The sequence below is a fragment of the Macaca nemestrina genome, chromosome 12 (assembly GCF_043159975.1).
Source record: "Macaca nemestrina isolate mMacNem1 chromosome 12, mMacNem.hap1, whole genome shotgun sequence".
NCBI lineage: Eukaryota > Metazoa > Chordata > Mammalia > Primates > Cercopithecidae > Macaca > Macaca nemestrina.
Window position 1 is genome coordinate 10583729 of NC_092136.1, and position 11609 is coordinate 10595337.

The window sequence follows — 11609 nt, forward strand, 5'->3', positions numbered from 1 at the left end:
AGGAGAGATAAACAGCTGGCAGGCAAGGGAGAGAAAGACTGCGAGACACCGAACATGCTCCGCTGTCTCCGAAGACCCACCTGTCCCATGAGAACCAGCTGCCGAACCCAGTGATGAAATGGAAATCAACCATCCCTCCCTCTCAACCCCTATTTCACCCCTAGAAGCAAATAATCCACAAGTAATAAAAGGATCAACCCTGCAGAGAAAAACTCTGCCTAGAACTTCTTTTGAGTTCCTAACTGCCCAGGTGAGAGAGAGAGCCAGGGGTAACAAAATAGAAAAACTACAGTAAATGAAAGGAGGTAAGATTTTTCAAAGAATGTTCACATACAAGAGAATATAACAAGTGCTCTACCGGGCTACAAAGAAAGAGGGGAGTAAGAGGGAAACATAAAGGATGGAATAAGCGGAAAGAAGGCAAAAAGCACAGCAGCCCCGGGGCGGAAGCACTTCTTTTTCAAGTCAAGTTTTTTTGGCCTAGTAAAGTTCTCCACCAAGAAAGGTATGACAGGCAGGGGCCTCTGCACAGAGCAGTCAGCAAAGGACGCTAGAGACGGTAAAAGAAAGGGGAGGGGTGGAAAGTGGACGCCTCTGGGATCAAAAGTGAGATGACACAGAAAGGCTAAGACTTGGGTGACAAACCATAGCAGTGATTGCCAGGATGAGGGGGACCGTGGAGTCGTGAGGCTGAGGTGTAGCTAGAGAAACTAGCATGCAAAACACCCGGACTTCCTGGGAATTACAAAGACTTAGCCAATAGGAACAGAATGGATCCAAGCATGGTGGGGGGATACACAGGACATGAAGAAGGCAGGAGACTAACGTGGAGATGAAAGGCAACGCTGAGTAAAAGGTACAGTAAGGAAGATGCGGTGAGGGTGGAGAAACAGGAAGGCAACAAGCAAGAAAGAAAATACTCTAAGTGCCAGGCACGGGAGTGAAGACACAGAAAGTCATCATGGTTTGTGTTTCAGCGTACGAAGACAGAAAGGCAAAAATTGTGATGCAGCGAGGTCTGGGAAAGGACTGAGCAACAGGTTGTGTTAATACAGTGGGGCCAAGTGTCTTTCGGTTGGGAGGAAGAGCCCAGTAGAAGGCTAGTAGAACCCTCACAGAGAGAAACAGGAGACCCCGGGACCTAAAAGCCAAACCCGAGGGCAAGAGAACAAGAGGGATCCAAAGACTCTGAAGGGAGTGATGATTGGAACCCCAAAGGCAACCTGTGGGAAAACTATGCGCATGACAGCTGTGGGGAAACACGGAAGCGACAAATGCCAGCGCCAGGATCCAGGGAGCTCCTGGAGCAAAGAAGGGAAAGTGATGAGCAAAGAGTAGGCGAAGGATTTGGAAAGGTGATGAGGGTGGAGCTGGTGGGTTGCAAGCAAGAGGGAGAGAACAATTTGGAAAACGAAGAAGCAGGATAGAAAAAGCTGGGGGAACTGCAAGGGGCCAGGGATCGAGAGCGCAGTCCAGGGCAAGGACCCTGAGGGTGATAACCAGAGACTGGCAGAACCGGTGCGGGCGGAGGGGAAGCGAGGCAGGAGAGACGAAGGGAGAGGTGGACAACGATCTGTGGCAAATCGCGGGGTGCTGCTATTCGAGGAGCGGGAGGGTGGCTGCTTTAAGCGTGGGTGGAGGAAGACCAGAAAGGCCCCTGAGAGAAAAAGGGAAGAGAAAGGGAAGCTGGGGAGGTGACACGGAAGAGCGCAGGAGGGCGGTGAGGGGAGAGGGGGTTGGCAGAAAGACAAGTGTGCAGCTTGGAGTCAGGACGAGGTGGGTCCCAGGTCAGGACTCGGAAGCGGGATGTGCGGAGCTGGAGCCGGGAGCCGGATGACAGGGCAGCCGAGGCTTGCAGGATGGCAGCAGGGGCACGAGGAGAGCAGAAGAGGGAGTAGGCTCCGCAAGGTGCAAGGGGCCCAGCCAGAGAATTCGGGGAGCCCTCGGGGCTCCTTACCTGCTCCGTGTCCCTCTCGTTCAGCGTGGGTAGGGGGGTCCGAGCGCTGGACATGGCGCCGGTATCTCGGGGGAGGGAACCGAGAAGCTTGGAGGAAGGGAGGGAAGGGAAGGCGCGGAGCCCGGCCGGGCGGGGCTTCTCACAGCAGGAGCACCCGCCGCATGGGCCCCGGCCGGGGGTGCGGGGAGGCCGGGCAGCCGCTCACGCCAGCCCGGGGATGCGCCGCTCGGGCTAGGCCGCGCCGGCTCCGAGCGGCTCCGGACCGCACCCCCCCGACCCCCGGCTGGGCTGTGCCGCCTTTCGGCCGGGCCGCGCCGCTCCGCCTACTCTCTGCCGCCGCAGCCGGCCGCCTGCCTCGCTCCTCCCCTGCCCTCAGCGGCACTGCTCCGCGCCCGGCACACAGGCAGCCGCCGCCGGACCTGCTGCTCCCAACATGGCCGCCACCACCGCCGGCCCTCGGCTCTTTCCGCCGGCAGCAGCCGGAAACATCCGAAGCGGCTAGAAACGGGAGGTGGGGCGCGCCTTCTCCTCCCGGCCACAGACTACGGGTGAATTCCGGAAACAGCCGAAGAAGGTAACCCCCGGGGACGCGCGCACCTCCTCGTAAGAAGACGAAGCTTCGGCTCTGTTTACGGAAATCCACGAAACGACCCCGATTACCTACCCCCTCAGCCCCCGTCCACAGACATCCAGCCACGCCCACCGGCCTTTCCCCGCCCACTTCAAGAGGGCTTTCGGCAGTTTCCGGAAATACCCGAAGCTGCTCCGCGTGCTGAGCCGGCCACGCCCCCTCCCACCGCCCTGCCTAGGGCGGTCGTCGGCCATTTCCGGCAACACCCGAGGCCCTCCGAGCACCCGGTCGTTTCCCCGGGTGACTCTCGGAATCTGATTCGCTTCGTGTCTTTCCGTCAGTTTTCGGGTATCTTCAAACCTTGAACAGGAAGCATGGGTCACCTGTTCGTGCTTGTGATTTGACTAAATACAAAACAAGATTGTTAGCCGGCCCTGCGATTGGCATCCTCTGGTTCTATAGCAGCTTCCTGTCTGCATTTCTGTCCATCTGTCGGTCAGCTCATAAAATCCATCTTCTTTTTATCATCTAGCCTATCAACATACCTGTCAAACGCAGCATCAGTCTATTGCCTGTCTGCCACCGTCTATCTTGGCTTCTTTGGATCCATCCGTGCATTCCTGCATCTAGTCTGCAGGGCTCGGCAAAGCCCCAGGAAGGCCCAGGGCAGCGTCCTCTGCACCGGATGCGGGAGCGTCCAGGGCCCTGCATTTCAGCCCCAGCTCTGCCAAGCGCAAATGCTGCGTGATCTTAGAAAAATCACATAACATCACTGAGTTTAGGCTCCTCTTTCCTATGGCTTTGTTCCTGCGTTGACGTTCGAAATGACATTTCTAAATTCCAATTACCTTTTAAAATGCATCTGCAAGATAAGACATTTAAAGTTTATTTTCTTTCCTCCTCTGGGCCTCATTTTCCCCATCAGTAAAGTGAAGCCATTGGATTCATGAACTCGGAGGTCCTTCTCAGCTTTGAAGAGCCCTTGACTAACAGGAAGTCTGTATGGCAACTGCAGTCCACTCCTCACTTCCCCTTACACTGTGTTACCAAGGACAGGCAGTATCCTGGGCTGATTTCCCCAGCGCCAAGCTGTCCTCACCCATAGTACCTGGAACATGTTGGAACCACACCCTCCCGTCAGTGGCTTAAGGTGGGCAGGAGGCAGAGGCCCCACAGAAGTCAGAAACCAGGCTCAGGCAACAGGTTCCCAAAGGTACGGGAGCAGAGAGGCCCCAAGAGTTATTGGGAAAACTGCTGATTGGACCCCTGCTATTTGACCTTCAACTCCCAGCTACAGCATCTTGAGCCAGCCTTCATCCCACCAATCAGAGAAATAGGCATCTGAGCAGATGTAATTACCAGGGTATGAAAGTACTTCCTAAGGCAACAGGTATCACTACACTCTTAGTAAATCCCTGGAACTCCGGCACTGCTCCCCATGCCCCATGCCAGCTCTATTCAGGCACCCAACCGTTGAGGAAGAAGGTGGTGAAGGCACACCCATGAAGGTGAGGGCAAGACAGAAGAGGACAGAGAATATTTCACTCCCCCGACCCAAATTCAATCCTTGAGAATCATCTGCCCTCTGGTGGCCAAAGGGAGACACACTGCTGATTCCTGTGCCTGGTATCACCTCTAATGCCAGGGTCTGGAAAGCAGGGAAAAGAGAGAGGAAGCAGTTGGTGGTCGGTGTTCCAGCAGTCTCTCCCTGGTCCACGCTCTCGTCTAAATAGACTCCATCTTCTCCAAGCTTCTCACTCTAGCTCTAACCCCTGCCTCACCCTTGCCCTTTGATCTTCAGCCCCGACCCCTACCCTAACTATCCTTTTCTCTTCCTCGCTAGCTTTGCACAAGGCTGCTGAGCTTGTCTCCCTGCCTAGACTCCCTCCAACCTACTGCACCAGACATGTCAGAATAATCTTCCCAAAGTCCAGCTCCAATAACATCTCTGCTCTGTTAGAAAGCTATCACCAGCTCCCTCACAGGTTATAGGCAGGGCTGGCTTCATTGACCCATGACCCATGCAGTCACACAGAGCCCTGTGCTTAGGAGGGCCCTGAGCTTGGATTAATGTTCTGCTGTCACCATCTTGATTTTTTTTTTTTTTTTTTTTAAAGACTGGATCTCGCTCTGTAGCCCAGGCTGGAGTGCAGTGGTGTGATCTCAGCTCACTGCAACCTCCACCTCCCAGGTTCAAGTGATTTTCATGCTTCAGCCTCCTGAATAGCTGGGATTATAGGTGACCACCACCACGCCTGGCTAATTTTTTATGTTTTTAGTAAAAACAGGGTTTTACTATGTTGGCCAGGCTGGTCTCGAACTCCCAACCTCAAGTGATCCACCTGCCTCGGCCTCCCAAACTGCTGGGATTACAGGCATGAGCCACCACGCCCGGCCCACCATCTTGAAATTTTTGACCAAAAGGGCCATGCATTTCCATTTTGCACTGTGCCCCACAAATTATGTAGCTGGTCCTGGCTGTAGGAAAAGCCTTTAACCTGCTTTCAAAACTTTGCTCAATCTGGCCTCACATTACCTTGCAATAACCTCTCTAACTATCACTGATCACACTTCTCCCTAACTCCCACCCTGCTGCCAATCTCTCTTCCTTCCATGCCTTTGTTCAAGCTGATAGATGATTGCCCGTCACCCACCTCAGCTTCCAGAACCGCTTCAAGATCCAGTTCAAATTTCACCTACTCAAATCCATGAGCCCTCCCAGTTCTCCTCAAAGATGAATTACTGCCACACATTTACCCCCTCTCTAAATCTGCAAATTCATTCATTCATTCAGTAAATCCCTATTGAGCACCTACTATGTGCAAGGCATTGTTTTAGGCTTTTAGGTAGATCAGTGAACAAAATAAAGATCTCTGCCTGCCAGGTGTGGTGGCTCACGCCTGTAATCCCAGCACTTTGTAGGAGGCCGAGGTGGGTGGATCATGTGAGGTCAGGAGTTCAAGACCAGCCTGGCCAACATGGTGAAACCCCATCTCTACTAAAAAAAAAAAAAAAAAAAATACAAAAAATTAGCCAGGCATGGTGGCGGGCGCCTGTAATCCCAGCTACTTGGGAGGTTGAGGCAGGAGAATCGCTTGAAACCGGGAGGCAGCAGTTGCAGTGAACCGAGATCACAGCAAAAAAACTCTGCCCTCTGGGAGCTTACTTTTCATTTTGAGGAAGACACACAACAAACAAAAGAGTCAGTATTAAGTGACATCAGAAAAAAACAGAGCCAGCTAAGGGGGGGGGTCAGGAGTACAGGGGTGAGAGGGTGGAAGACAAACTGCAGTACTGAGGGGGTTCATGAAACCCTCACTGAGAACGTGACACTTGAGTAAAAACTTGAAGGAGACCGGGTGTGGTGACTCACACCTGTAATCGCAGCACTTTGGGAGGCTAAGAAAAAAAAAAAAAAAAAAGACGTGAAGGAGGTGAAGGCATGAGCTCTGCAGACATCTAGGGGAAGAGCAACCCAGGCAGAGGAGCGTACCTGTCCTGTTTGAAGATCAAGGGGCCAATGAGCCTGGAGCAGAGTGAGTGAGGAGGTGTGTGGCGATGGGAACCAGGCCTGGTGGGCTACCGTCGTGGTTTTCCCTGGGAGTGGGATGAGTTGCCGCCGGAGTGACATGATCTCACTGGCTGCTGGGTTGGGAACTGAGTGAAAGGGCATGACAGAAGCAGACCCGGGGGACTAGCAAGGAGGCTTTTACGACAATTCAAGGGAGAGATGCCAGTGGCTTGGGGCCAGGCAGCATCAGTGGAAGTAGTGAGAATTGATCAGATTTGGGACGTATTTGAAAGATGCAGCCAACAGGCTTTCGGATGGGTTGGGGTTATGAGAGAGAGGGGTTAAAGATGATTGTAGGCTTTCCCACCTGAACAGCTGAAAACACACACACAGAGTACAACTGCCGGGAGGTGTTGGCATTCAGCGGGCCCTTCGGGGTGACAGACTTTCCATCCTAGAACTACATTTGTCCTGAGAATGAGGGTGTTCTCTCTAGGGGAGAAAAGGACTGAGCAGATTTGGTGGCATGATGGCTCTGGGCTGAGGCACCTGGCTTCAGGGAGGTAGGAAGGCAGACACCCCAGGAGGTGTTGCAGCCCCTTCCCTGTCGCTGCACCTGCAAGCAGCCTCAGTAGGGTGCCCCCCTCCCAAGAGACTCCGGTGGCAGAGAGGGTCTGCAAGCCCATTAGAGACCCTCTCCCATCCCAGCCCCCATCTTCTACCACACCTTAGGGGTGTGCAGGATTTTGCAGTTTACAAAGGCCCCCAAATGCAGAGTCTCATTTGAGCCACACAGCAGCTCAGCTGTGTGTGGGGTGGAGGTGGGGGTGACTACCACATTTTCTGCAGAGAAACAGGAAGCTCAGATTGCAGGAGCATCTGTTGGAAAGCCTCAGGGCCTGGACCAGACCAGTTCTACCACTGGGGTGCGGCAGGGGCCCAGTCAGTGTCCCCCGTTCCCATTCACACTCCCACATGCTCCAGTTTCTCTTCAAGGAGGGCAGGGGCAACTGTTCCCTTGTCTCAGACTAGCTTTGTCCACAAGAAAGAGAGGATTACCAGCATTGTGATATAAAAAGACAGATATCAGCCAGGTGCGGTGGCTCACACTTGTAATCCCAGCACTTTGGGAGGCCAAGGCAAGTGGATCACCTGAGGTCAGGAATTCAAGACCAGCCTGGCCAACATGGTGAAACCCCATCTCTACTAAAAATACAAAAAATTAACTAGGCATGGTGGTGGCAAGCACCTGTAATCCCAGCTACTCGGGAGGCTGAGGCCGGAGAATTGCTTGAACCCTGGAGGCAGAGGTTGCAGTGTGCCGAGATCATGCCGTTGCACTCCAGCCTGGGCCTCAAGAGCGAGACCTTGTCTCAAAAAAAAAAAAAAACCGCCGGGCGTGGGTGGCTCACACCTGTAATCCCATAACTATGGGAGGCCGAGGCAGGAGTTATCACGAGCTCAGGAGTTCGAGACCAGTCTGGCCAAGAGAACAGCCTGGCCAATATGATGAAACCTCGTCTCTACTAAAAATACAAAACTTAGCCGGGCATGGTGGTGGGCGCCTGTAATCCCAGCTACTCAGGAGGTTGAAACAGGAGAATCATTGGAACCTGGGAGGTGGAGGTTGCAGTGAGCCAAAGATCATGCCATTGCACTCCAGCGTGGGCGACAGAGCAAGATTCCGACTCAAAAGAAAAAAAAAAAAAGGCATATATATCTGGTCTTCATTCGGGGTTTCTGGCCCAGAACTAAAACTCCTGGAATTTCCTGAGTGATGGGGAGAGAGGAGCATCTTTTGTTATTCATAATGAATCTCTTTTCACCACACCTGAGTTCACACTAATGAGATGACTTTTGGAGGATGGGGCTGGTGGCCAGAGAAACCAACCACGTGATTAGGGGATTGCAACTTTCATCCCTACCCCAGACCTCGGGGAGGGAAGAGGGGCTGCAGATTGAACCAGTGGCCAATGATTTAATCAATCGTGCCTAATGAAGCCTCCATCAAAACCCTAACTAATGGGGTTTGGGAGGTTCCAGGTCAGTGACAGCACCCACATGCCAGGAGGGGGTGGCTCAATCCAACTCCACTAGGACAGAAGCTCCTGTGCTTGGAACGGTTCTGAACATCACCCTCAGTAGCTCATCACCTGTTTGTCTATATCCTGTGTGACATCCTTTATAAACCATTTTGAAGTTCCCACAACCCCCTCCTTAGGTTTGATAATTTGCTGTAATGGCTCACAAAAATCAGGGAACGTAAGTAAATGTAAGTAAACCTAAGTAAATGTTTCCCTAATTTTTTTTTTTTTTTTTTTTTGAGACAAGGTCTCATTCTGTCACCCAGGCTGGAGGGCAGTGGAGTGATCTCTGCTCACTGCAACTTCCACCTCCTGAGTTCAAGTGATTCTCGTGCCTCAGCTTCCCGAGTAGCTGGGATTACAGGCACCCACAACCACGCCCAGCTAATTGTTGTATTTTCAGTAGAGATGGGGTTTTGCCATGTTGGCCAGGCTGGTCTCCAACTCCCGATCTCAAGCGATCCACCCACCTCGGCCTCCCACAGTGCTGGGATTACAGGCCTGAGTCACCACGCCCGGCCTGTTTCCCTGATTTTTGTGAGCCATTACAGCAAATTATCAAACCTAAGGAGGGGGTTGTGGGAACTTCCAAATTTGGGCTGGTCAGAAGTGCAGGTGACAAGCTGGGACCTAGAACTGGTATCTAAAGCAGGGGCAGTCTGCTGGGACTGAGCCCTTCGAAGACCTGTGGGGTCCGGGCTAACTCTGGGTTGTGAGTGTCAGAACTGAATTTTAGGACAGCCGGCTGGTGTCTGGAGAGGTGGAGAATTGGTGTGGGCGCCCCCCTCCCCACTAACATTGGTGTCAAAAGTACTGGGAATGTAGAAAGTTTTTCCTTGTTAGGTATCCCAAAAGATCTTCCACACCTGGATCCCAAGGAAGGCAGCAGGAGGTGGCTGGCTTCAGAGAGCCAAGGAGGACTGGGAAGTCAGGGAATGGGTGTGTGGCTCAGCAGTCAGGGGCTTTTTCCCCAACCTCTTCAACTAAACGCATGGTTGGGCTTCAGCACCACATGGATGAAGGTGCCACCACCAGCCCTGAGAGCCACCGACATTTGTGCAGAGCTTCCCCAGTGTTGCACCAGGATGCAGGACCGGGGTCAGGGACTCCAAGCCAGTGTGGAGTAGGAAAGCCCTGGGCAATCCGTCAGTAAGGTCCTTCCAGCCTGGGCTGGAGTCACATCCTCAGCCCCACTTTCTCCAACTCTTTCTTGGAAGCCCAGAGGTGCCACACGCAGTTGCTGGCCACACACACTCACATAGTCCCCAGGGTCCTGGCTGAGGCTGGGGAGACCCCTATTGGCCACAATGTGGGGATGAAGCTCCCACCCAGTCACTGTAGCAACCACCCTGTGCTGAGAACCACACTCCAGGGACTAGCACGCAATAGAAAAATGTCACACAGGAATACACACCCAGGGGGCACTCGAGAAACATTTATTGAGCACCTACTATGTGCCAGGCCCCAGGCAGGACACTTGGAAAACCAAGTCAATACAACCTGGTCCCTGCCGAGGAGCTCACAGTCTAGAGGGCTAAGCCATTAATCACAGAACAGCAAAGGTGCATTTAGCTTCACAATTTTACAACAAACGTTTACATATGTTTTCTCAAGTGTAAACACCCAGCAACACAGTCATGTTGTTTTAAAAGCACATTGGCAGAAATGTAAACACAAGTCACAGGATTGAAAGGATGGGAGAAAACCATTTGCAGTATTTGAGATTGCAGAACCAGATTTTTAGCATTATTTATTCTTTCCTATCAGGTAGGATCCAAGTTTTGCCAATCTGCGGATCATGGTGTTTGAGACACGGGAGTTCCGTGGCCTGCCTGCCGTCATACAGTGGGGGAGCCACCCTAGATACAAGGCATCCTGAAGCCTTGGCCACTGCCTTCTGTCCACCACACCTCACTGTCTTTTAATGTCCCCTAGACAAAGACCCTGTACATTTTTAGGCTCCTCCTGAGCTTGTCAGATGGGGAGAAGGGACCATGTCTCAGGAGCCCACCAAGCCGTGAGATCCCTCATATCTGGCTTGGCACATGGTGACACCCCATCAGGCGAGCATGCAGCACACGCTACCCAGGCCCAGATCCTGCCTGCCTGAGATGAACTTCCTGGTTAGTCTCAAAATCTGGCAGCATTGGCCGGGCACGGTGGGTGGCTCATACCTGTAATCCCAGCACTTTGGGAGGCCAAGGTGGGTGGATCACTTGAGGTCAGGAATTCGAGACCAGCCTGGCCAACATGGCGAAACCCTGTCTCTACCAAAAAATACAAAAATTAGCCAGGCGTGGTGGCGCACGCCTGTAATCCCAGCTACTTGGGAGGCTGAGGCAGGAGAATTGCTTGAACCTGACAGGCGGAGGTTGCAGTGAGCTGAGATTGCGCCACTGCACTCCAGCCTGGCGACAGAGCAAGACTCCATCACACACACACACACACAAAAGTGGCAGTTTCAGTGTCCTACAGGAATAGGTACCCTCCAAGTCTCACCTGTGCCCCCACTTCTCCTGTGTGCACATTTGTCAGCAGGTGCAGAGGTGTACAGTCCCGCTTATCACAACTGCTCTAAACAGGACAGTGCAGCTGGGGTTTGAGAGGGGGCTGCCTGTGTGCTCCATCGCACCAAAGGGAAAACCGCACACAGATCTGGCACCTGTTGGTTTAGTTTATAAAGGTAAGGAATCCGGTGAAGAGACCCAAAGTGGCCTCCTCGTGGTCCAGGGAATAGGGGAAACCAGCAAGCATTTGGGTTTAATTAGGCCAAGGGTTGGGTGGGATGAAGGTGGAAGCTGAGGGTGCAGGCCTGCAGGGCTGGAGAAGGCGGGGCTGAGTTGAGGACCCCTGTGCCAACCTCACCATCACAGGGAAAGGGAGGAGCGGCATCTTGCCACCTGTAAGCTGGCTCTGCCATTTCACTTTAGAAAGCTCAGGATAAGCGGGGCGCGGTGGCTCACGCCTGTAATCCCAGCACTTTGGGAGGCTGAGGCGGGTGGATCGCCTGAGGTCAGGAGTTTGAGGCCAGCCTGGCCAACATAGTGAAACTCTATCTCTACTAAAAATACAAAAAATTAGCTGGGCATGGTGGTGGGTGCCTGTAATCCCAGCTACTAGGGAGTAGGGAGGCTGAGGCAGGAGAATTACGTGGAACCCAGGAGGCGGAGGTTGCAGTGAGCTGAGATCATGCCACTGCACTCCAGCCTGGGCAACAAGAATGAAATTGTCTCAAAAAAAAAAAAAAAAAAAAAAAAAAGAAGAAGAAAAGAAAAAGCAAGCAAGCAAGCTCAGGCTAATTCCCATCTCCCTGGTTGTGAGCACCCCTGGGCTTCTACAGTGACCTCTTCTGGGCAGAGGCCTACCAGGTGAGCCAGAAGGTACAATGTTGAAGAAAATAGTTTCTGACCCCATTTCCAGAGCACAGAGGAGGCGAGGGGGTGAGATGCCCACAGGTGACTGACAGCACAAGTCAGCCTTCGTCCC

At 52.9% G+C, this 11609-nt stretch overlaps 1 protein-coding gene across 11 annotated transcripts in view; it reads right to left on the reverse strand.

The window, feature by feature from the left end:
- LOC105469491 (microtubule affinity regulating kinase 2) overlaps window positions 1–2532 on the reverse strand; it is a 76927-nt gene extending 74395 nt beyond the window's left edge. For 4 of the 11 annotated variants that reach the window (XM_011720543.3, XM_011720556.3, XM_011720552.3 and 1 more), the window contains exon 1: window positions 1958–2530. In XM_011720543.3, coding sequence (XP_011718845.1) covers window positions 1958–2011 — 54 coding nt within the window. In that variant the 5' untranslated portion in view covers window positions 2012–2530. Of the gene's footprint in view, window positions 1–1957 lie in introns of all 11 variants that reach the window. The other 7 variants (XM_011720546.3, XM_011720542.3, XM_011720553.3 and 4 more) reach the window with 5 other exon arrangements.
- Window positions 2533–11609: the final 9077 nt, after the last annotated feature.